This window comes from Eulemur rufifrons, chromosome 15, assembly GCF_041146395.1.
Source record: "Eulemur rufifrons isolate Redbay chromosome 15, OSU_ERuf_1, whole genome shotgun sequence".
Taxonomy (NCBI): domain Eukaryota; kingdom Metazoa; phylum Chordata; class Mammalia; order Primates; family Lemuridae; genus Eulemur; species Eulemur rufifrons.
In genome coordinates, this window is record NC_090997.1 from 80640108 (window position 1) to 80665921 (window position 25814).

At 38.5% G+C, this 25814-nt stretch overlaps 1 protein-coding gene and 2 pseudogenes across 4 annotated transcripts in view; 1 reads left to right on the forward strand and 2 right to left on the reverse strand.

Annotated features, from left to right (window-relative positions):
- The first annotated feature begins 815 nt into the window (after positions 1 to 815).
- The window catches only part of ENPP3 (ectonucleotide pyrophosphatase/phosphodiesterase 3), a 71497-nt gene continuing 46498 nt past the window's right edge, over positions 816 to 25814 (forward strand). For all 4 annotated transcript variants that reach the window (XR_011235563.1, XM_069489149.1, XM_069489151.1 and 1 more), the window contains exons 1-6: positions 816 to 977; positions 4946 to 5021; positions 14451 to 14573; positions 16334 to 16459; positions 21245 to 21305; positions 24932 to 25029. Coding sequence is in view for 3 of the 4 variants with exons in the window: in XM_069489149.1 (XP_069345250.1) it covers positions 900 to 977; positions 4946 to 5021; positions 14451 to 14573; positions 16334 to 16459; positions 21245 to 21305; positions 24932 to 25029 (562 nt within the window). In the remaining variant the exon portion in view is untranslated. The remainder of the gene's footprint in view (positions 978 to 4945; positions 5022 to 14450; positions 14574 to 16333; positions 16460 to 21244; positions 21306 to 24931; positions 25030 to 25814) is intronic.
- On the reverse strand, positions 8761 to 8958 carry LOC138395309 (phosphatidylinositol N-acetylglucosaminyltransferase subunit Y-like; annotated as a pseudogene).
- Positions 22892 to 23892, reverse strand: LOC138395644 (eukaryotic translation initiation factor 4E-like; annotated as a pseudogene).

Sequence of the window (25814 nt, forward strand, 5' to 3'; positions counted from 1 at the left end):
GCAAGATATAATTACCACAGATTTGAAATACTCAACCTCACTTAAGTACATATAGATATGTATATAAAATGAAAAAATAATAATTGCCACAGAATTAAGTGCTTTATATTAGTTCAGTAGAGTTTCAGAACTCCTGTTGTAGTCAAAGCACTTTTTTTTGTTGTTTGTTTTGAGGCAGAGTCTCATTCTATTGCCAGGGTAGAATGCAGTGGTGTGATCATGGATCATAGCTCACTGCAGCCTCCAACTCCTGCCCTCAAGTGATCCTCCTGCCTCAGCCTCCCAAGTAGCTGGGATTACAGGTGAGCACCATGATGCCCGGCTAAGTTTTCTATTTTTAGTAGAGTCAGTGTCTCGCTCTTGCTCAGGCTGGTCTAGAACTCCTAAGCTCAAGCAATCCTCCCACTTTGACCTCCCAGAGTGCTAGGATTACAGGCATGAATCACTGTGCTCGGCTTCAAAGCACATTTTTTAATATGTTGGTTTTCAACTCTGATCTGAAGTTTACATAACAAGTAGAAACTTCCTGGAATTTCTGTAACAAAGCTTTGTGTTTGGGGTTATTTTTAAAGACAATAAATGATCAGATTGTCTTAAAATTTGATTATTGAATTATTCTCATTACATATATCTTGATTAGCATTTAGTATAAATTAAGGGGAATAAAAGAACAGTTATCTACAATATGCTAGAAATGAACTTTAATCTTTTGACACTATTGTTATTACGACACTTTTCCTCTCTCTAGATTGGCCAATCGCTAAGAGCTGTGTGATTTTCTCAGCCATTTAAAAGTCAGGCACGGCCATGTAACTCACACAGTTTGTCTTTGCCAGACTCTAGAAAAGAAGGAGCACTACTCCATTCTGATTAAACAGCTCTATGCAACTGCCAGGACAATGGAATCGATGCTGACTTTGTCAATAGAGGAACCTGTTAAAAAGAACGCCCTTAGGAAATACAAAATAATTTGTACTGTAAGTTCATAATTTTAGACTTTCTAGCTTTGTGACAAATGTTAAAAGTGTATGATTCCTCATTTATATTTGTTTGTATTGCTATCTAAATGTAAAATTTTCAGTAATTGTATTGAGTTTTATCCTTTATGACATTTTTCTATTTTTGTAGAGACGGAGTCTCGCTGTTGCTCAGGCAGGTCTTGAACTCCTGAGCTCAAATGATACTTTAGCCTCAGCCTCCCAGAGTGCTATGATTACAGGCATGAGCCACCGCACGTGGCCCCAATTCACTTTTTTATCACATGAATATTTTAAAACCAGAGCACGAGAAATTAAAATCATTGTATTTTATATTCTTTGCTGAACTGTTGATTTTATTCTATTTTACTTCACTCCTAGAGATAGTCTCTTTTCCCTATTTTCTTTTTCTTGTTGTTTTATGCGGCAAGATCTGCTATACCCTGTGCTCCCCCCAGAAAAGATTTTCAAATTTTATTTTATTACTTTCTCTTTTCCCTTCACCATCAAATTTTGGGTGAAAGGGAGGCGGTCTCCACTGCCTGGGTTTTCTCAGTGCCCAACCATTATTTGTGCTCTGACTTTGTTTCCACTGTACTGAACTATCCAACCCCACCCCACTCCCACCACCATTAAAGTTAATCTTTCTCTCTGTCCTTCCTCCACTTGAATAGCCCTAAGAACAATCATGGATATTGTTGAGTGTTTTCTCACTTTGGATTATTCTCTTCCCTTGCTTCCACCACGAATGACATTGAAATTCTTGTTTGTATGACTTTTCTCCTTATCTGCATTCTTGGCCAGTTTAGAAATTTTTGTTTCTCCTTATCTGCATTCTTCCTCAGTTAATCTTTCTTCTCATTGCAAATTACAACATAAGCTCACCCAAATTTTATCTAAAGCTCTTTTCGTTTGCAAGTTCATCTTCTCTAGCGGCTTTAGGAATCATATCCTCAATTAAGAATTTCAAGTAAGCCCTAGCTCTAACATTTTGCTGAGTCTCTGTCATACAATTTCTTTTTTAAAAAATTATTTTTTAGATATTTATTTTATTTTATTTTAGAAACAGGCTAGTGTCAAACTCCTGGCGATAAGATCCTCCTGCCTCAGTCTTCTGAGTGGGTGGGACTACAGGCACATGCCGCTGGGCCCCGCCTGCCACACAATTTCAAATGCCTGCTTCCCGGCTCCTCACACAGTACCTCAAGCCAAAACCAATTGCATTATTTTTTCACATCTATCTTGTTTCATCTTTTTCCTAAATTGCCTATGGTAGTTAATGTCTCTACCATTCTGTCTCTCCAGTTGTTTCAAGGCGTAAATGAAACAAAAATGTATGCAAGAGTTGAGCCCAGTAACAAAGTAAACTTTCAATGTCTGCTATTTACTCTTTATCCTTCTGGGAATTTTAGAGAGCTCTTGATCATTCTCATGCTGCTTAGTATGTTTATCCTACCTTATCAATTCAGAAAATGATAAAATCCTTGGGAGCAATTTTGTGCATGATTTATTTCCCTTCTCTGTATCCTTCTAGTGATTTTTTTAAGTACATATAATTAAGTTCAATATTTTTAAATCATTGTTTCAAAAGTACCCTAATGTTTTCAAATTTGGGCTAAAGTTTTATTTAAGAAATGTAAAGGTATCTACTGTGTTTTTTTTTTTTTTTTTTGAGACAGAGTCTCGCTCTGTTGCCCAGGCTAGAGTGAGTGCCGTGGCATCAGCCTAGCTCACAGCAACCTCAAACTCCTGGGGTCAAGCAATCCTTCTGCCTCAGCCTCCTCAGTAGCTGGGACTACAGGCATGCACCACCATGCCCGGCTAATTTTTTCTATATATTTTTAGTTGTCCAGCTAATTTATTTTTAGTTTTTTTAGTAGAGACGGGGGTCTCAGTCTTGCTCAGGCTGGTCTTGAACTCCTGACCTCCAGTGATCCTCCCACCTCGCCCTTATCTATTATGTTTTAAGTGATCTTTATTCAGCCAAGCTAAAGTCAAAGGTCGAGTTCTCAGTGATTTTTGGAGTCCAGAGTAACCTTCCCAGTTTGTGCAACCTCAAGATAGTTTAAGATACATGTGCACCCCAATATCCAGAAACTTCTTCAGAATTACACATCTAGAGTAAATGATTATAGTAAATGATTATAAGAGATTAAAAATGCACCTCTTACTCTTAAGGAGCTTACAGAATAATGCAAAGATCGAGCCATAAATTTGTGGAACAAATACAAAATCATGAATAAATAGATCCTAAGTTTAAATATTACAAAGTTTTAAAACATCCCAAGGACAGATAGATGCTGTCGATTTTCCCAGCAAGTTTGAACAGTGAAAGTATCAAGATAAGATACAAATCAAAATATATTAATTTGTAAATCGATGATACTCGAGGTTTACCGTGTGGAGTTCCCAGTGTTGCTTGGCTGTTTTGTAGTAATCCTAGTTTTGGTTGCCTGTGGCTTGTGAGCACCAGGACAAGGGACTAGCTGCTCCTGCTGTCATTTAATAAATGTTTATGTTCACTTTCTCTCTCCAATCTTTCCACCAACTGAATCCATACTGAAATCTCTGACCCTTGGGCTAACTTTGAGAGCTCATATGACAACTGTTTGGCCAGTATTTTAACACATTTTCCCAATCACTGAATTCACTTCCATTGTAAAAGTTAGATGTGTTAATTTTCCAGTTGACTCTCAGAATGAAAACAAACTTCAAAAAATCAGTAGTTTATGTAGTAGCTCTTAATTAGCTAAGCAAATTTTGATGTTGCAGCTTTTTCTTTTGTCAAAGTTACTGTATGTTTATGTTGTTTTCATTTCTTTTTTTTTTTTAAGATGGAGTCTCATTCTGTCACTTGGGCTAGAGTGCCGTGGTGTCAGCCTAGCTCACTGCAACTTCAAACTCCTGGGATCAAGTGATTCTCCTGCCTCAGTCTCCCCTGTAGCTGGAATTATAGGCACGCACCACCACACCCAGCTAATTTTTTGTTTCTATTTTTAGTTGCCTGGCTAATTTTTCTATTTTTAGTAGAGACTGGGTCTCGTTCTTGCTCAGGCTGGTCTCAGACTCCTGAGCTCAAGTGATCCTCCTGCCTCAGCCTCCCAGAGTGCGAGGATTACAGATGTGAGCCACTGCGCCCAGCCTGTTTATGCTTCAAACTATAACAAAAGTTATTGTAAAATACTTTCCTAAGTAATTTCTGTGTCTGTTTCCATTCTTTCTGACAATATACAGTATTCAAGACTGATCATTCAGCATGCTTATCTTTGGACTTCATGGATGGGGAAAGAGGGCAGTGACAAGAATTCCCTTCAATTATATCATAGTTTAATCTAATCATAGCATAAAGTTCACTGCACCAAAGAGCTTTATCAGCACAGTGCTAATGAATGATATGAACAATCTTTGGTCAGGCAGTTTCCAAGTTACCCTAAATCATTTGTATGAGCTGAAGATACAAAGCAGATAGCTTGCAAGTTAATTATTTGGACACTATATTTTTACTTATAATACATATTCTCATTATCCTCTGATAGAGTAGGAGGAAAAAACCAACCCTGCTCCCTAGGAATGAGGCAATTAAGGATTTCATAGTCCTGGAATGCTCTTTGATAAATGATCTCCAAACAGGTGTCTCATTAAAAAAGAAAAAATGGGCAAACAAAGTGGTTTTGTGGTTTTAATTCTTACTTCAACTCAATTTGGGGTTAAGCTCATTGCATTTGAATAGTGAATGTATTTGAATTTGAAGATATGTAATAAACGATATTTTAAAATTCTTCCCAAACCTTCTCTCTTATTTTCAGACGTTAAATAAAATAACGTACCTCTATCATTGTTGAATCTGGGATCTCACATAACTAGCTTGCTGTAGATACTTAGAGAAAGCAGTAAGAGAGGCTGGTTATTTGTATCTTTGTACATGTTTTTTAAAAATTGTAAAGATTCCTTTTCCTTTTTTTCAATAGGTTCTTCTTGCTTTGTTGGTGATTGTGTTGCTTGCATTAGGTCTGGGACTTGGACTCAGGAAACCAGAAAATCAAGGTATACCCCTCAGCCTTTTCTCAGAACATTCTCTTATTTCTTCTTTCTCCTGGTTTTAATCTATTAAAACTTATCTCCCTCCCTAAGGCTCCTCTCTCCTGCAGGCAGCTCTCTCCTTCTGGGCATCTCCCTTTTCCACACCCCACTTATCAGGGGCCCACATCTGTGGTTGGCATTTTCCACTGTCATTTCTGGACTTTCCTCTTTTACCCTCATACAAACACCTCTGCTCCTTTGAGATTCATTATCCTTCCAGTATTTTCCCTTACCCTTCCTCACCTTTGTAGAGGACTTTGACAGCTGGATCACAGACTTTCTGTCTCAGCTCCTACTATAATCAACATCTGATGACAAAGTGTCCAGGCCTTGAAAGTCTTGGTTGCATCACTCCCATGACCTTCTGCCACTGCTCTGCACCTTGATACCATGCTTATATTGTTCCATCTCTGAAATCTCACTATTTCTTGGTTAGGCAGTGCCAAAAGCTTGAAAAGTAGTGCACAATAAAAGCTTCAAAATGTTTTTTGTCATAAGAAGCAAAGAAAAATAGGAGAAACATGCCCCAAAACATAAAAGCTGCTCTACATCCCTTTTGCCATATCCCATATGAATAGTGTGAACAGTAATATACCATATACAAGTGATTATATAAAAAGAATTTCCTGTAATCTTTTTGTATATTGTTTTGATGCTTTTGCTAAGGTGAAGTATGAGGCCAGATGCTAGATCATCCATGGCTCTTTTCAGTTTGATTGATGACTTCTAGTTTGACTCCAGTGGGGAATGTCTGATCCCTTCCTCATTAAGAAGACTCTTGGTGAGATCAACTGGCAATTTTCCAGTCATGTTTTCACAGAAGAAACACTCAGCTCCTCCGGCATAACCTGGGAACACAGTAGAACTGAAAAGGTGAACATTAGCTGGAAAATTCCTCTTGGTCACTTGGCTGTTACGTTTCTGAGCCTTGGTGCCAGTCCCAGATCCAGTGAATGTTGGTGGGCCATGCTGGTGGTATCATTCTGATGTTAGTGTGCACAAATGGGCATCATGTTTTGGCTATTTTAAGCCGCAAATCACATAAATGATTGCAAAGGGATACCTAATCTCCAAAAAACAAAAAAACCCCACAAAAACCCTATTGTTTCAACTCATCTACTCACTCCTTTTTTTTTTTTTTTTTTTTCTTTAGTACACCTCCTGGCTGGCTTCCTTGAGTGGATTTTTCTTATTCTCTTTCTTTCACCTCAGTTAGTCCTATGTGGCATCACTTCCTTCTCTCTCCCACCCAGAAGTTGGTATTTAGCTCCAGCCCTTTTATGCCAGCATACCTATCATTTCCATCCTTTTATTACTCATTGTTATCCACCTCTGTTCCCCTAAACCCCAACCTTAGGCCATTCTCATCATTCTCCACGTCAGTTAATCCACCCTCTATAGCATATATATAATGTTTTTGTTTTTGTTCTTGTGTTTTGTTTTTTGTTTTTTTTTTTTTTAGACAGAGTCTCACTCTGTTGACCAGGATAGAGTGCAGTGGCATGATAGTAGCTCACTGCAACCTCAAACTCCTGGGCTTAAGCAATCCTCCTGCCTCAGCCTTCCAAGTAGGTAGGACTACAGGCACATACCACCATGCCTGGCTAATTTTTCTATTTTTAGTAGAGATGGGATTTCACTTTTACTTAGGCTGGTCTCAAACTCCTGAGCTCAAGCAATCCTCCCACCTTGGCCTCTCAGAGTGCTAAGATTACAGGCATGAGCAGCAATATGTATTTTTTCTAACATGTGATTTTAAAATTTGTGTATGTTCTTACAAATTTACTCTCTTGTGTGTACATATTTTTTATTTATTCTTCCAAAATTGAACCTGATTCTGTGTGTGGTACTGTTATAATTACTGGGATACAGTGTTGAAGAGAACAGACAAAAATCCTTCTGGGAGTTTACATTCTAGCATGGAAGACAGACAGCAAAAACATAAATAAAAAAAATATATATCATATGATAGGGAAAGTGCTAAAGGAGAAGTAAAGCCAAAAAGCAGAATATGAAGTATTGAATCAGGGTGATGTGTGTGAGTGTGTGTGTGTGAGTGTATGCGTGTGTGTGTGTGTGTGTGTGTGAGCGTATGTGAGAGAGAAATACTTTTAAGTAAAGAGTAAAGGAATAGCAAGTGCAAAGGCCTAAGGCAGGAGCTTGCCTGGCTGTTCCATGTGATGAATAACAAGGAGGCTGTGAGCTACAGCTAAGAGGACTAGAGGAAAGTAGTCATAAAATGAGATTGACCAGGTGAAGAGGAGCCAGGTCATATAGGGGTTGGTGTGTCAAAGCATGGTCTTTGGCTTTCATTCTGAGAGGGATGGGCAGTGATTTGAGAGTTTGAGCAAAGGAATGATATGCCCTGATTTGCTTATCAACTGCATGCCTAGGGCTGCTGTGTTATGAATAGATGGCAGAGTGAGAGCAGAAGTAGAGGGACCAATTGGGAGATTATCTCAATAATCTGGACAAGTCTTATGTCTTGAACCAGGGTGGCAGCATTGAAACTGGTAAAAAGTATTTGGATTCTGGATGTATTTAATGTGGTAGATAGATTTTATTGACAGATTGGATATGGAGTGAGAATGAGAGGAGTTGACAATGACCTCAATTTTTGGCATGAATATCTAGAAATATGAAAGATCCAGAATTGAGATGGAGAAGACTGTAGACAGAGCTAGTTTGGATAGAAAATCAGGAGCTCAGTTTTAGAGATGTTAAATTTGAAATATCTACTAGATGTCCGAGTGGAGAAGTCAAGAAGGCAGTTGAATATATGAGGCTGGCTTTAGAGGTGAGGTCCAGCCTCATGCATTGTGGTGGTGATCAGCATGATATGTGGGACTTAAAGCCATGTGACTAGGGTACACCTGCCTTAAACAACTGGGGAGAAGAGGGAGGAAAACACAGAAGACTAGACAGTGGTAGCCATGAATATGAGAAGAAAGCTAGATGATTGCTGTGTCCTGGAAACCAAGTGTGGAAAAGTTTCACAGGATGAGAATGAATGTAAAAATGTAAAGGCCATTTATGCAAATGGATTATTATATATCTATATAATTTTTCTTTTCTTTTCTTTTTTTTTTTTTGCTGCAAACTGGTTTATTTTTTATGGGAAAGTTTGAACATCTTACTTTATTATTAATACAAGCATTTGATGCCAAAGAAATGAAGGTAATTTTATAAACTCAGAATTTTTGTAAGTACATGAAATTTGCATTTTATTATGTGGTTTTATATCACACTAGTGCAAATGCGTTTCTCTACAGCCATTCCAACATAGCTCCTTTGGAATTATTTCAATCATCTCTAATGTGTGACTCACCAAATATCTTGAAGCTGTAAAAACACACAAAATTTCAAATGACAAACTTTTAAATGAAAGGATGAGTAATAATCATCAGACGATGGCTGGAGGTGTTAATCTCCAACAAGACACTTTGTTGAAATGTTTCTTCAGATAACGGCAGTTATAAGTCAGAACTTTCAAAAAAACAAGAGCAGAACAAGAGTATAATAAAAGAAGCTTGTGTAGCTTAAGCCTCCAGTAGTCCTAAGCCTGACATCAACAAGGCAAAACTTCTTTCCTGCAAACTAAATGGGTCTCTAGTATTTCCACCTAGTTGAGCTCTCAGAGATAGATGCCCAAGACATATCATTTATATATATATATATACACACCATCTTGGCTCTGGTTGCATTAATTATGCCTGAAGAGTTTAAGACCCATCCAAGTCGAAAGGTGGAATAACAGGTACACTGACTGGTATGGTAACCAGCCAGAGCAGACTGTAAAAGCAAAGGCTGGTTGTGCTTAGTGCAGCCCAATGCATAGAACAGTCCTGCTAAAGAGACCAGTGGAATAAGGAGCAGTCAACGTAGGAAGAGACAGAAACATTCTTCCACTTATTACCTGCCACCCTGCTTTAAAAGCTATATGGCATTAAGAAAATTCATTTTTTTAAAAAATTATGACCTACTGCTGCTCCATTTCTTCTTGCTTCTTTCTTTGATGTGTCATCCTAGCTGCCTGTGGCATCGTATTAGGAATCCCATCAGTGATTGGATAGGCTGTTCCCAGCTCTTCCTTAATCAATTCATTTGCTGACGCTTCACACCTGAGCGGCTTCTTGGAGCGCAGGCACACCGGGAGCTCCACGGGTCGAAGGCGAGGGGCGGCTCCTCTGCCTTTTAGCGCGGGTCTGCCTGCCCAGGGCCGCCACCCCGACGCGTGCAGGCACCTATGGGCGACAGCAGACAACGTCGCGCTTGTCCTCCGCAGCGCTGAGGCCGGCTTGCTGCATGCTACGCTCAGCATGGTCTGGCGACCGACCCTGCCTCAACACTGCTTCACCAGCAGGGGCCAAGCGTCCCTCTCCCGGCTACCCGCTCCTCAAGCGCCTATTTTTTCATTGAGTTCCTTTTAAGATCCACCTAAACTGCCATGTATGCATCTAGTCTTATGCTTCTACTACCTGGTACTCTTTGACACGTATCCAACGTGCCATCTGACTTAGGCTCTTCTGGTGCTAAATATCCAGATTGGCTTTGGTTCCTTGCAACCACATAAATCCTGCAGGTGCCCTTATGGACCTGTGTGAGACTTGCTTTGTCACATACCCAGGAATGGGATTCCTGGATCTTAAGGCTTACATCCTCTTAAGTTGGGTAAGTGGTCCCAGATTGCTTTCTAGGATGGCTGCCACAGAGCAGGCTACCTTCACCAGCCTCCCCACCAGCCTTTGGCTCCCTACTTCTTGGCAGTGTAAAGTTGGGTATAGAATTGTATCTTTTGTTTTAATTTTTGTTTTCTCTATCCTGTCAGTCCAATCTATGCTGGTTGCTCTCTTGGTTTGATGTATGACTGGTTGTTTCCATTAGCTTATGTATTGTGCTGTGCTGGATCCTGTGTTTCTTGGTTTTCTTTTCTTTTCTTTTCTTTTTTTCTTTTTTTTTTTTTGAGATATAGATTCTCGCTCTATTGCCCATAGCAACCTCAAACTCCTGGGCTCAAGGGATCCTCCTGCGTCAGCCTCCCGACTAGCTGAGATTACAGGCGCTGCACCACGACCAGCTAATTTTTTCTATTTTTAGTAGAGATGGGTCTTCTCTTGCTCAGGCTGGTCTCAAACTCCAGAGCTCAAGCCATCCTCCCACTTCGGCTTCACAGAGTGCTAGGATTACAAGTATGAGATACCACACCTGGCCCCTGTGTTTCTTTTAAATCTCTTTTTTCTTGTTTCACTTTCTCATTTTGTTAAAGAACATTCTTTGTAGCTTCCTAAAATAGGATGTATGAGAGATATAACGTGAGTCCTTGCCTATCGAAAGACATCTTTATTTTCCTAATCTAACACTTGAGAGTTTGGCTAGATAGTGAATTTTAAGATAAAAATAATTTTTTCTAGAAATTTGAAACCATTACTGCCCTATCTTACAGCATCAAGTGTTGCTTTTAAGAAATTTGATACCATTCTGATTGGTGATTCTTTGTAGATTTTCAAGACCTCTTGGCCGGGCGCGGTGGCTCACGCCTGTAATCCTAGCACTCTGGGAGGCCGAGGTGGGCGGATCGTTTGAGCTCAGGAGTTTGAGACCAGCCTGAGCAAGAGCGAGACCCCACCTCTACTAAAAATAGAAAGAAATTATATGGACAGCTAAAAATATATATAGAAAAAAAAATTAGCCGGGCATGGTGGCGCATACCTGTAGTCCCAGCTACTCGGGAGGCTGAGACAGGAGGATCGCTTGAGCTCAGGAGTTTGAGGTTGCTGTGAGCTAGGCTGACGCCACGGCACTCACTCTAGCCTGGGCAACAGAGTGAGACTCTGTCTCAAAAAAAAAAAAAGACCTCTTAACCCTATTGGTTTCTTATCAAGAGTTTTGTCCTGGCAAACTTGGTAGGCAGCTTTGTAATAATTTATGCACTTCAGTTCTGGAAAATTTGTATAATATGATTTCTTTAATAACATCATCTCCATTTTCTTTCTTTTTTTTTTTTCACTTTTAAGCCCTAGCTCCCTGTTTTAAGATCAACACTGTTGCAGATGAGTCATCTTACATGTAGTATTGCTAAACCAAAATAAATTTATATATTTTTAAAAAAGATCAACTAATTAGTACCCTTAATTACATCTGCAAAGTCCCTTTGTTGTGTAAGATGACAAATTCACAATCCCAGGGACTAGAGGGTATGAAATCTTCTTTCAGACCATAATTCTGCCTACCACACCCCTCTATTGAATTTTTCATTACTTCTCTCATATTTTTATTTCCAAGAGCACCCTGAACGTTGCTTCTTTTTTTTTTTTAATTTTAGCTTTCTTTCTTATTGTATGGATATAGTATCTTCTCTCTTTTTTGAGGATCTCAATAGTGTGTATGTCTGTGTGTCTATGTGTTTTAACTCTTCTTCTCCCGGCATTATTTCCTTTTCAATCAAGTTTTTCTTTGATGTGGTTTGTTTTGGTTTTTGGCTTTCACGTTGGATGCTATCCTGCTATCCTCAAATGTCTGGTGACCATCTGTTCCTTTTGAGAGTAAGACTTGTTGGTCTTTTTGCATCATTGCTATCTTGCTCTAGTCTGTTTTCTCTGTAATGAAAGCCACTCCTAGTTTCTGCAGATTCTGAGCCTCCTAGTCTGGGATGGGAGGCAGGGTGGGCAGACACTGCTTCACATTCAGACTTTAACCAATTCTCCTACATTTAGCTTTGTGTCTATCCCTCTTCCCCCTTCATCTAATGGTACCTGGTGTCTCCATATCCAGGACCTCTCTCTCTAGGGTTCTGGGGAAAAATCACTTGGCTTTTACCTTTCCAGGGACTCCTTCCTCTTAGGCATCTATTAATTTTTGCTTTCTTCATTCTGTTATTTCTGTCTTTCAATTTTTTTTCCTAATTCCATCTTCTATTATTTGATTTAGAGTGTTTATATCTTTTTAAAAACTGTTTTCCCTTATTCTTTTTTTGTGACATCTTTGTGGGATTTGGGGAGACTGAGTGGGTAAATGAGATTAATCAACCAGCTACATTTAATGAGAAAACTGTATACTATTTTCTAATTTGCTTTCTAGAAATAATAACCATAAGCATTTAAAATAACTTCTACTGGCATCAAAAAATGCCTATGATGTTATTTCATATAGATACAATAATTTAATATACCCTATCTTTAGTGTAAGTTAAGATTGTTTCACTTTTAAAAATAATTTTGCAATTATAGATAATAATGTGGAGAACATTTCTGAATGTAGACCTTTGTGTGTTTCTTTAGGATAGAGTCTAGAAGTAAAATAACTGAGATCAAAGAGTATGAAGATGTTTTTTATTAATAAAAATTTTTAAACATATACAAAAGTAAAAATACTGATTGAATAAATGTTCATGTATTCATAACCTGACTGTATCAATTCATGACCAATCTTGTTTTATTTATACCTTTATCCACTAACTCCTCTCCATATTATTTTGAAGCAAATACCTGACATCATTTTATTTTCATAAGCATTTTAGTGTATATTTCTAAAACATAAGGACTGTTTTTAAAAAGTGTACCATAATATTGGATATAAATATTTTAAAGAAAATGTCGTCCACTTTGTAGACAGACTTTTCAAATTACTATTGGTCTTGAATAGGTAATAAAATCCCATTATTCATTCAAGAATTTCTTTCATTACTGCCCTATAGACACCAGGTTTCCCTCCTTAGAGGTAGCTAAGATTATCACCACATTATTGTATATTCTTCTAGGGATTTTATGCATATAAGAGCAATGTGATGTTTGTGTTTTCATGAGCTCATTTTTCTTTTATTTCTTTCTATATCTTTTCTATCTTTCTTTTTTTTAAATTCACATTTTATTTTATATTGTCAAATAACTTTCCTGAAAGATTTTGTGAATTTATACTACCAAAACCAGTAAATCTTATTGATTTGATTGCTAGTGAAAAACCACTATTTTTTTATGTGTTCACTAATCTTTTGTAATAGTACTTTGAAAATCATCTGAGTCTTCTGTTTTATGTCCTTTGGGATCAAACTACAGTAGGATGAGTTCAGGAGATTTATTACTTTGAGTATTATTGCTTTCAGTGCCTTTTATATCAGTCCTTATCTCCTTTAATCTTTTTGTACATTTTGAAAATGAGTATCCTAAAGTACTTTCCTTAACCACTTAACTCCTGAGACATTTATGTTTTGTTAAGCCCTTAAAATTAACTTTTTGTATTTGTTGTAAGGCAAGAATACCAAGAGACTCCTCCTCTTCATGTAGCTAACCACTTGTCTCATTACCATGTAATATTCACTACTGCTCTGTAGTTACCACTTTAAAAAAACATTAATTAATATAAAGCCTCTATATACATATCTACATTATTTATAGTTTTATACTTAATACCTAGCACAGTACCTGAAACTTAATGATGCTAAAATAAATATTCATGGAATAAATTAATTAATTTAAAACCATGCATAGTTTTCAAGGGATGGGGACAAGGTATGTGTAGTTGAATTCCCCAGACATACCATTATGCACTCCTTGCTTTCAAGTGACTCCTGTAGAATGCAAAGGAGAAAACAAGTATCATAAGGGAATTACAGAAAATATTCAGTAAGAATACATAGTAAGGGGAAATTACACTTAGCTGGGCACACACTCCTTGCACAATGAGAACTACAATATTCCCATTGCTTATTATCACTAATATGCTGATGACTCCAACTCTTTAGTTTATCTCTCTCTTTCCTGAGCTTCTGACCCAAATATTCAGACTCCCGCCTAGATATATATTTGCTAAGATATCTAGAAAACTGAACTTCCCTTTTTTGGGGAAGAGAAGTTTGGGTTAGAATCTCCTGCTTGGCCTGAGAGTTTCCATCCCTGCCCTGCTCCACTTCACCTATCAGCCAGAGTGAGTTTCTAAAACACAGATCTACTTACTCTCAGCTTACTCATTAATGGCTTCCCATGACCAAAGGTTAGGCTTCAAGGTTCTTAGAATGGCATATGCACCATTTCTCTTACCAGCCCATCTTTACCTTTGAACTCTACCCCTTAGTTATCATGACCTCTCTCTGCTGTTCTCCAAATTTGCCTTTCTAAGCTTCACTGATTTTTAAAATTCTGATCCCCTTCCCAAGATTCAATAGGGTCCTTGAAGCCCCTTGCTAGCTTTTGTCCTGCCTCTACATGCTCCCCTGTCCTCCTTGCCTGAGTCAGTGTCTCATTATTTATCACACTGCTCTGGTGGATCATGCAGCACCATAAGAAGCGTCTATTTGCCTGTCCTAGTCTGTGCTAAGTACTTCTGCATACCCCCACCATCTGGGTATGAGACATTGGATAATTCCTAAATGTTGGTATCCTTATCTCCTTTACTCTACAGGCAGCTGCAGGAAGAAATGCTTTGATTCATCTTACAGCGGACTAGAGGGCTGCCGGTGTGATGGGGGATGCAAAGATCGAGGCGATTGCTGCTGGGATTTTGAAGACACCTGTGTGCAATCAAGTATGAATTCTGAGAATATGTTTATTGGCATGTTGGTTGTGCAATCATTAATGCATGTCCAAATTTTCACCTGCACACTTTGTGCTTTAGTATCCCAGGGCTGTTAAAACAAAGTACTACAAACTGGGTGGCTTAAACAACAGAAATTCACAGTCTCACAATTCTGGAGGCTAGAAGTCCAACATCTAGGTATTGCCAGGGTTGTGTCCTTCTGAAGGCTGTGAGGTAGAATTGATTCTGCACCTCTCTCCTAGCTTCCAGAGGATGGCTGGCAATCTTTGCCTTGTGGCAGCACAAATCCAAACTGTGCCTTCACCTTCACATAATCTGTGTGTGTTTCCATGTAGTCTTCTCTGTATATCTGTGTCCAAATTTCCCCTTTTTATAAGAACACCAGTCAGACTGGATTAAGGCTCACCCCAATGACCTCATTTTCCTTGATTATCTGCAAGTAATTTGGATATGACCATTTCCAAATAAGCTCACATTCACAGGTAACAAGGATTAGGGCTTCAACGTCTTTTTAGGGGACACAATTCAACCCATAACACTTTTTATACAGGATCTTATTATCATTTCCCCCTTTTCCGCGATAAATGCATAGTTCACACTTTATTTAACTGAGGTTGAGGGATAACAGACTACATTAAATGAAATGCTGTATAATTACATATGTTTCAATGGAGTTTTACAATGGCTTAAGTTAAACATCTTATTACATTGCATTTTCAGTGGTTCTTAAGCTTCAGAGTGCATAAGACTCCCTTGGAAAGCTGGTGATTCTTGGTCATTCTCCACAGAGCACAGCTCAGAAACGTCATTTTCTAGGTGGAAGAGATAGCTTGCAATGTTGAATTCTCTAAGTAATCAGGGAAGGCGGGGTTTTCTAGTGGTTGGAGGAGAGTGAAGAGTAGAACAATAGAATTTCTTACATTCTATTCTCTGAAAAGAGCAAGAGGGAGGGAATAATCCAATATAGACAGAAATCTGGGTTTCTTTTCCTTCATTTCCAAAAAGCCTTTCTAAGTAAACAATAAATGCTGGGAATGAAGAACTCTGTGCACAGCTCAAGCACACTGCACTCACCTATCCCATTTGTTTGCCTAAGCACAGGGCTGATGTTTACTATTTAGTCACTGTTTCCTAGCAGGTGGTGGTGGGCACGGCCTTCCTCTAGGCTCTTGCTGCTTTTAGCAATGGGATTTATTTAAACTGATCTCATTCTAAGCCTGAGAGAACCCCAGAGACGTGGGTGGGAGCAGCTCTGCCACTTCTGTCACTGTCCACTGGGAGGGACCCTGACCTGCCTACATTCTCACTGCCTACATGACTGTGCTCTTATTAGGTCTGTTGTCACTGTCTCTTCCTTGCTGTCTTTCTTTAGACAAGGCTGGGTAAAGGTGCTCTTGGGTGGCAATAATCAGGGCTAGTGATTCTGCCCCATGGGGAGCTCCTACCCTTGGATGGGAAAGGGCCAGTGTTCAGCGCTTCTCCAAACTCACAGTGTACCTGCTAAGTAGACTGAAGTTGCAGCTTACAAAACTGCATTTTTCTCTGCCACCTATGCTAATGCAGAAAAGTGGTAGGTCACCCCTCATTTGGTATTATGCATTTTCATTTATTAATGCAAATATTAATAATCCATGAATTTGACTGTTAATATAAAAAGAAATGCATGAAATTCATACGTTATGTGTTGGATACTTATCTTACTATTGGGAATGTATAAATGCTGAGCAATGAATTGTGTTATTTCACAGCTCAAATATGGACATGCAATAAATTTCGTTGTGGGGAGACCAGATTAGAGTCCAGCCTTTGCTCGTGTTCAGATGACTGTTTGCAGAGAAAAGACTGCTGTGCTAACTATAAGAGTGTTTGCCAAGGTAAGCAGAAGGATGTTGACTCATTTGCCCCTGCAAGTTCAGTGGAACTCTGGAAGTTTCCTAGAGCTAATCCTAGGCTGCAAAATTAAAAACAAGTCAGAAACTCTTTAGTTACTCCACACAGAAAAAAAGATCAAATGTGTTTACTGTGGGAAGAAGTGTGGTTTGTACACTATAGAGTAAGGAAGCTCATAGCGTAAATACAGAAAAGAAGAGAGAGCCTAAAGTCCCATATTTGTCTGTACGGCAAGGTCTTTTCCAACCCAGAGACCATGCCAGACGTACTTGTGGTGTGAGAACCTGAAAGGCCAATCCTAAAGCTAAAACATGGCAAAAGAGGTTATCAAGCTCAAATATTAGCCTGTTAAGCCAATGTTGTTATTTTTAAAAGAAATGTGTTCTTAAAGGGTAAATGGCTAGGGTCCCTCAGGGAGTTAATGCAGAATCAAGATTAGAATTCAGGTGATTTGATGCCTTATTCCACTTGCTAACCCCTTTATAAGTGATGTGAATTTTGGACAGAATTTTGTCACAAACCATGCCTGCTCTGTGGGCCCAGCAGACTTTGTCCCAGACCTTTGTATGTTCTTCAAGCCCATTGAATTCTCCCTACTAATCATTTATTGCCCCTCAACAGAATTCCTGTTCTCCTCCCTTCCCTAACCTGTTTTGCCAGGATCCATGTCTCCATTCTTTCTGTAACCTCAAGAAGGTACATGCGCTTCAGCAGTCCATCGAGGGATTTGATCTTTATTCTGAAGGCTCCCAACTCACATAAAACTATGATCAAATAAATCTATGTGCCTTTTCTCCAATTAACCAGCATTTTTTGAGTGGATTTTTGAGCAAACCTTCAGAGGGCAAAGGGAAAGCTTTCCCTTGGTCCTGACGATCTTAAGACTGATTCTTAGATCATACAGTAAATTTTTCTACTGTATTTATCAAATAGTAGTGGTTAAATTTAACAGAAACAAAAGTAGTTGTTATAAGCAGTGTTGAAGTGTTGTTTATTCTGATGGAGTAAATTTAATCATTTCAGTTTATTGTAGTTTTTAAAAATATATAAATGTTTTCTCACTCTGAGGGTTCAACACTTTAAATTTTAAAATGTTAAATGATTTTTGTCAGAATTGTATCTTCAGGGAGTAGTTTGAGAGAATTTGCATTATTTTTATGCAAGAAACCAGCTAGTTACTGTTACATTTTTTTTTTTTTTTTTTTTTTTTTTCTTTTTATTTTGTTTGTTTTTCAGCTCATCAAGGGGGTACAAAAGATCAGGCTATATACATTGCCCATGCCTCCCCATCCCCCCGAGTCTGAGCTTTAGTTGTGTCCATTTCCTAGACAGTGCACATCACTCTCATCATGTAGGTGTGCACTCCTCCCCTCCCCCCACCCCATCCCCCCCCCCCCCCCCCCCCGAGAGAACTTCAAACGTGTCCATTCCCCAGGCAGTGCGCATCGCACTCATCAAGTAGGTATACACCCATCCCTTCCACCCAGCCCTGACCTCTGTCCAATACCCTATTGGTGTGAATCCCAAATGTGCTCTCAGGGAAACCAGTTTGCTGGTGAGTACATGTGGTGCTTGTTTTTCCATTCTTGGGATACTTCACTTAATAGAATGGGTTCCAGCTCACTCCAGGAGAACCAAAGAGATGCCATATCGCCATCATTTCTAATAGCTGAGTAATATTCCATGGTATACATATACCACATTTTGCTAATCCATTCATGAATCGATGGGCATTTGGGTTGTTTCCACATTTTTGCGATTGTGAATTGTGCTGCTATAAACATTCGGGTGCAGGTGTCTTTTTTATAGAATGACTTTTGTTCTTCTGGGTAGATGCCCAGTAATGGGATTGCTGGATCGAATGGTAGGTCTACTTGAATCTGTTTAAGGTATCTCCACATTGCTTTCCACAGGGGCTGCACTAGTTTACAGTCCCACCAGCAGTGTATGAGAGTACCTGTCTCTCCACACCCACGCCAACATGTATAGTTTTGGGACTTTTTGATAAAGGCCGTTCTCACTGGAGTTAAGTGATATCTCATTGTGGTTTTGATTTGCATTTCCCTGATGATTAGAGATGTTGAACACTTTTTCATATGTTTGTTAGCCATTTTTATATCTTCTTTTGAAAAATTTCTATTCATGTCCTTTGCCCACTTTTTGATAGGGTTGTTCGATTTTTTCTTACTAATTTTCCTGAGTTCTAAATAGATTCTTGTTATCAGTCCTTTATCTGATGTGTAGTATGCGAAAATTTTTTCCCATTCTGTAGGTTGTCTATTTACTCTTGTGACTGTTTCTTTGGCTGTGCAGAAGCTTTTTAATTTGATCAGGTCCCATTTATTTATTTTTGTTGCTGCTGTGATTGCCTTAGGGGTCTTCCTCATAAATTCTTTGCCTAGGCCAATGTCTGTAAGAGTCTTACCTACATTTTCTTCTAGAATTCTAATAGTTTCTGACCTAAGGTTTAAGTCTGTTAACCACCGTGATTTGATTTTTGTGAGGGGTGAGAGCTGTGTGTCCTGTTTTAGTCTTCTACATATGGATATCCAGTTTTCCCAGCACCATTTATTAAATAAGGAATCTTTTCCCCAGAGTATGTTTTTTTCTGCTTTGTCAAAGATTAGATGGCTATATGAGGATGGTTTTATATTTGGATTTTCTGTTCTGTTCCACTGGTCTGTGTCTCGGCACTTGTGCCAGTACCAGGCTGTTTTTAGAACCACAGCCTTGTAGTAAAGTTTGAAGTCTGGCAAATTAATACCTCCCATTTTGTTTTTGTTGTTTAATATTGCTTTTGCTAAACGGGGTCTTCTCTGATTCCATACAAAGCGTAAAATTATTTTTTCTATGTCTGTGAAAAAAGATGTTGGTAGTTTAATAGGGATTGCATTGAATCTGTAGATAACTTTGGGCAGTATAGACATTTTAACAATGTTGATTCTACCGATCCATGAGCATGGTATGGTTTTCCACCTATTTTTACTGTTACATTTTAAGTTTAGACTTTTTAAGAACTTTGTGATAAATTTCTACCATATACAGAGGTAGAGAGAGTAACTTGATGTTTTCCCCATAAGCCCATCACCTATCTTCGGCAGTTATCTATTCACAGCCAAGCTTGCCTCATATTGACAGTATAATTTTGAATGTAAAGTGAACATGCCAAAGATTTACTAACTCATTAATGAAATAATCAAGTAGAACAGAAAGCTGGTTCAAAGAGAATCAGAGACTAAGCATACATAGGACTGAAAGAATGTTGGAATAAAATCACAAAAACTGTAACTTTTGATGGGACAGAAATGATTTGCATTTCTATAGGATGATTTATTTGCTATCTGACAAGAATGGGTTATATTGTTACTTTAATTACTAATTTTGCTAAATTGTCAAGTGAATGACAAAGAGTGAGCTAGATAAAGATACGTACCCTTTGGTAATTAGATAATTCATAGGTGAACTTTTTATATAATTCCCAGCATGACCAAGAAATGATCAGGCCTCCTTTTGTCTATTTCCAAGTTTTAGACATTTTTCCCCCTTAGCAAAATATACTCATCATTGCCCCCAACATCTCTCCCCGAATTTTAGATTGTTTCAAAGCAAATTCAAGAGTTAGTATCATTCACCTGTAAATATTTTCAGCATGCATCTAAAAAAGAAAAGAATTTAAAAAAATTACAATACTATTCATACATCTAAAAACATCATCAATAATTATTTAGTTATCAAATATCCAGTCAGTGTTCAAACTTTTCTAAAAGACTGAAGCAAGATCCAAATAGATTCCATGTATTGCAACTGCCTGATATATTTCAAGTCCTTTAAAAGTACATTCTCCCTTCCTCTTTTTTCCCCTTTGCCATTTTTTTGTTGTTGTTGGAGAAATGGGGTTATTTGTCCTATAGAGTTTTCCAGTCTGGGTTTTGCTAATGATGCAACCTCTGTGATTTATGAATTTTGTCATGCTTTATATTTTCTGCAAATTAGTAGTTAGGGCCAGAAGACTGCTAAGATTCAGGTGTAATTTAGTTATTTATTTTTTGCAAGTATACTTTGTAGGTGTTGGTGTTACTTTCATCAAGAGGCATATCAGGTCTGCTGATGTCTTTTTTTTTTTTTTTGGATGTTAGCCATTGATAATCATTGCCTAGATCCATTACGGGTTACAAACAGTGACATTCATATTCTGTCATTTCTACTTCATTAATTAGCTGGAGTGTTCTATAAAGAGAAACATCCATGAAGCAAGAATTTTTTTGTTACAATTTTAAACATTTGTTAAATTTCTCCCATTCTATATCAGTTATTGGTTATTTCTTTTTTGATGCTTTCCTTTCTCTCTTCTTTAAACTGTATATCTATATTTATTAAACCCATTTATTCTAGCACCTGGGAAAATATTATCCTTGAGGGGGAAAGAAAACATCATCAAGAAGAAAAAGAAGGAGGAGAAGGAGAAGGAGAAAAAGAAGAAGAAGAAATAGAAATAATAATATCCCTTTTTAGCTAAAGAACTCTTCTGTGTTTTTCTTGGTAAAGATTTTCATCCTGTATTCAGTTAGTGTAGATTACTGTTGTCTGCAAGTCACTCAAGGCACTGCTGTTGCCTACAAGTGAAATAGCACTTAATGTGCTCTGGAAGAATTTGGTCATCAGAGTAACATGAATTCAGCAGTTCGGGAAGACCATGTCCAATGAACACTTGCTTCTCTTTTCTTGTCTGCGGTGCAGCAGTGTAAAGGTTTCCTTCTTATGCTTTTCAGGAGAAACCCCATGGGTGGAAGAAGACTGTGATGCAGCCCAGCAGTCTCAGTGTCCAAAAGGGTGAGAATAAATAATACGGGGATTTTTATCCTCCTTTCACAGGGGGCCCACGGGAATGTAGTTGAGAGGAAGGGGCTTCCTTCACTCTATTGATATCACGTAAAAGAAGATTTCCTGTGGCTTCAAAGTCCTAATGGACTTTTGTTTGTTTTATTCTTTACAAAGCATTTTTTTTTTTTTTTTTTTTTGAGACAGAGTCTCACTCTGTTGCCCAGGCTAGCGTGAGTGCCATGGCGTCAGCTTAGCTCACAGCAACCTCAAACTCCTGGGCTGAAGCAATCCTCCTGCCTCAGCCTCCCGAGTAGCTGGGACTACAGGCATGCGCCACCATGCCCGGCTAATTTTTTTTTCTATATATATATTTAGCTGTCTGTATAATTTCTTTCTATTTTTAGTAGAGATGGGGTCTCGCTCTTGCTCAGGCTGGTCTCGAACTCCTGAGCTCAAAGGATCCGCCCACCTCGGCCTCCCAGAGTGCTAGGATTACAGGCGTGAGCCACCGCGCCCGGCCTACAAAGCACTTTTATATTAATTTATTACATTCATGTCTTAGAACAATGACTTAAAAACTTGTTGGGGTATTGGATACTTGGATAACTAACACTTCCAATGTTCTATGGTCAGGACTGGAATTTAGATTGAAATTACTCCTGCCAGAACACTTTTCTAGTAACATCCTGGTGCCTCCAATTTCTTCTTATGAAGGGAGGGAAGAGGTTTTTTTCTATGGAAGGCCTCACAATGAAAGGAGGACCTTGAAGGGTGAATGAAGAGGGCTTTGTCAGGGGGCACAGGAGATGCACACATGATGTGACACCCCTACCCCAACCCTCCCATGGGTCTCCTCCACACAGTCATCACAGCTGCTCACTTGACTTTGCCCAGACCTAGAAATGTGCCCCACATCCCCTCAGAGCCAGCATGGAGTCCCTTTCTTCCATCCCCAACTCTGCCCTTAACACTTTTCTGGGCCAAGCACTGGGAGGATGATGGTGAGGTGCACAAAAGAGAAAGGAACAAATGAAAAACTGAAATCAGAATCATTAATCTTATCAAGTAGGGAAACATAAATTAAAATCTAGCAGCCATCAGCAAGAGTACAGGAAGACAATGCTGTAAAAAGAAACAAAGAAAATTGCTAGAAAACTATATGCATCGTACTCTTTCAAACCAGCAAAATGTGCTCCTGCATACAACGAAACATAAACACAGAACTTTTTTCCTGTAAGGTATAGAAATGCAAATTGTTTTTTGAATATTGTGGATGGGTAAAATGTGTTTATAATGATAATTCTACTAAATTATTACAGAGTGGGCCAGGAACACATTTATGGATTCTGGGGATGATATGTACTGTAATTTGACTGGGAGAGTGGAACTTTAGCCAAAATTAAAAAAAAAAAAAAAAAAAGAACACAGAAGTACAAGACAAAGGCGAATGAGACTTCTCTTGTATCTTAGCAACATTTAGATGGAAATCAAATTTAAATGCAGCCCACACTCTGCTTTTGAAGAGGCTTTGGTTCAGCTTCCAAATCTCAATTGCTTGATGCAGTCTCCTATTTGAATTCTCAGAAGGCGTCTTCTTAAACAACAAACCTATTTTTAGTAGTGGAACTGCCTTTTTTTTGTTGAGACAGAGTCTCGCTCTTTTGCCCAGGCAAGTCAAGTGCAGTGGCTTCAGCCTCTCTCACAGCAACCTCAAACTCCTGGGCTCCAAGGAATCCTCCTGCCTCAGCCTCCCAAGCAGCTGGGACTACAGGTAGTGTACCTGTAGCTGGGTGCATTACCTGTAGTTCCAGCTACCACCATGCCCGGCTAATTTTTTTCTGTTTTCAGTAGAGACGGGATCTTGCTCTTGCTCAGGCTGGTGTCGAACTCCTGTGTTCAAGCAATCCTCCCGCCTCAGCCTCCCAGAGTGCTAGGATTACAGGCGTGAGCCACCGAGCCTGGCCTGGAACCTCTCTTAGTAGCTGTGTCGGCATGGAACTGATAACCAATCACTATCTTCGGAGGAAGTCCTAACCTCTCCTTGTATACCCTCCCTATATGTGTAACAGCTTCTCTGTTTTCACATTCAGCAGTCCATATTGCTATTTTATCACCTTTAGCTTTAAGATTAACAATAGCTCCACATACATCATCACTGTACTCATCAAAAGATTCTCCAATAAGGCACAGAAGGGTCTCTAGCCAAAAGCGATGGAGCCCACTTCTTCTCTGCTGTTTGTTCAGTGTGATTAGCCATCGTCCTCCCCGTTTGTTTTTCTCATCTTCCCACATAGGCTCAATACCATCTTTAAAAGAGAATTGTCACAGCCAGGCATTAAGTTACTGCACAACCGGATATGGTTGTACAGAGCCCAAAAGTCTTAAAACAGTCAAACTTAGAAATCAGCAGAAGGTTTGATTGCCAAGTTTTGCTTTTATCATTTTTTAAAAACCAGAGCGCCCATCTCTTCTGTAGTGGATGTTTAATACAGTGCTCTGGGTTAGCAACCTCCCGATTAGGTCCTGTTTTCTCCTCTGCTGTAGGCGGGGGATTAGGAGTAGGGGTGATTTCCGGTGCCGGTGCCACAGTCGCCATCTTAGATTGATCTTATTGTCTGAATTTTTAAAGATGTATTCTTACCAAATTTCTTGGATATGTTTTTGCTCAAAAATGTAGATGTGAAGCTCCTTAGGCACAGAGTTGAAAATAATTTCTTTTGCATACTCACTTTCACGCACAATGTTTGGAATTTAAAACAAGTTTACTGTGTTCATAGCTGCTGTTCTTAGTAGCCCCAAATTGGAAAGTACCCAAGTGCCCGTCGACAGTAGAATGAGTAAGCTGTAGTTTATTCCTTCACTGGAATACAAGACAGCTATGAGAATGGATGATCTATAATTACTTGCCACAGTATGGTGAAGTCTCAAACATAATGTCAACTAAAAAAAGCCAGACTCAACAAGACACATACTATATGATTCTATTTGCATCTAAATGTAAATACAAAAATAGACAAAATGAATCTCTGCTGTTAGAAGTCAAGATGCTGATCATCCATGGTGGGGGTGTGGTTTGAGGGGTTTAGAAATTGGAAGGAAGTGCAAGGGTGCTGATAATATTCTATTCCTTGATCTGGGTGATTTCTATACCACAGAGTCCAGTTAGTAAAAATTTATCAGATTGCACATCTGGGAAATGAGTGTGTGCATAATACAATTCAAATTTAAGAAGTGAAAAAAAATACCAAATTAAAGAATGGCAGCCTCTGGCTATAGCCTAAAAGTTACCTTCTATCACTTTAACTTAAATACTAGTCTAAAAAGAGCTTATAATTCTTTTGAGGTGTATATTAACATTCTGAGATGTCATCATAAAGAACAAAAATGTGAACTTTAGAATAGTAAAACATCATAAACTATAGAGTTTCTAAATTTCATATCATAATTACATCCAAAAGATGGTAGAATTTAATAATCATTACTTGACCCAGAACTATGTTCTTACTGTACTTTCTGAGCATTTTCTAATTTAGAGAATTATAAGTAGTACAAAAAAGTATATATATGTATATATATACATATTTTTTAACCAATCAATATAATAGACAATTTTTTTTTTTGTTTCTCATTTTCAGGTTTGACCCACCACCAGTTATCCTGTTTTCACTGGATGGATTTAGAGCTGAATATTTACACACATGGGGTACTTTAATGCCAAATATCAATAAGCTGAGTAAGTCTTCTGCAACTAGTGGCATGCAAATGTTAAAAACATCCAGTTAGTCAATCTCCGGATGGTGCAATTTTCTTTCTGTTAATGTGGGAAGTTTATCTTAGCACAGGTCCTCTCAAGACCCTGATGACTTTACCACAAGGTACCCATTTTCAGTAGGGAGTGTATTTTCATACTTGCTGTCTCCTCCTACCTTTCTTTGGTAGCATATTCATCTTTTAATTTGTTTATTTTGATTTGCTTTGTATTTAAATATACCTTCTTTCCTATGGAAATCTGTTCATATATAGTGTCTTGAAAGTTCTATTTGTCAGAACTGGGTTCTAGGTCTTAGCCAAGTAGATTAGCCAGCAAGGATAGGATCCTGAAGGAACCTGAGTAGGCTGCAAGATCCAGCATCCAGCAATACTCCAGAAAATGAAAAGTCCAGGATCTAGTTACAGTTCCTAGGACCTGGCTCCACCACTTACTAGCTGTGAGATCTCAGACAACTTTACCTCATCCCTGGGTGCCACAGTCTCTTCATCTGTGCAATGACCACCTCCTACCTGATAGGATTATTGTAAGAATGTACTTGTAGTGTCACAAATAAAAAAATAGATGTTTGACATGTAATGAATGTTGAATGGTTTTAAGTTATTATTACAATTGTTTTTATTATCATCTTGATTATGATGTTGCACTTCTGCATTAGGGCATTTGTCCTTCACACCACTTAATAAAGGTAATAATGAAGAGAAGTTGAGTATCCAAGGACACAGCTCAAAGAAGTGGCACAGTTAGGA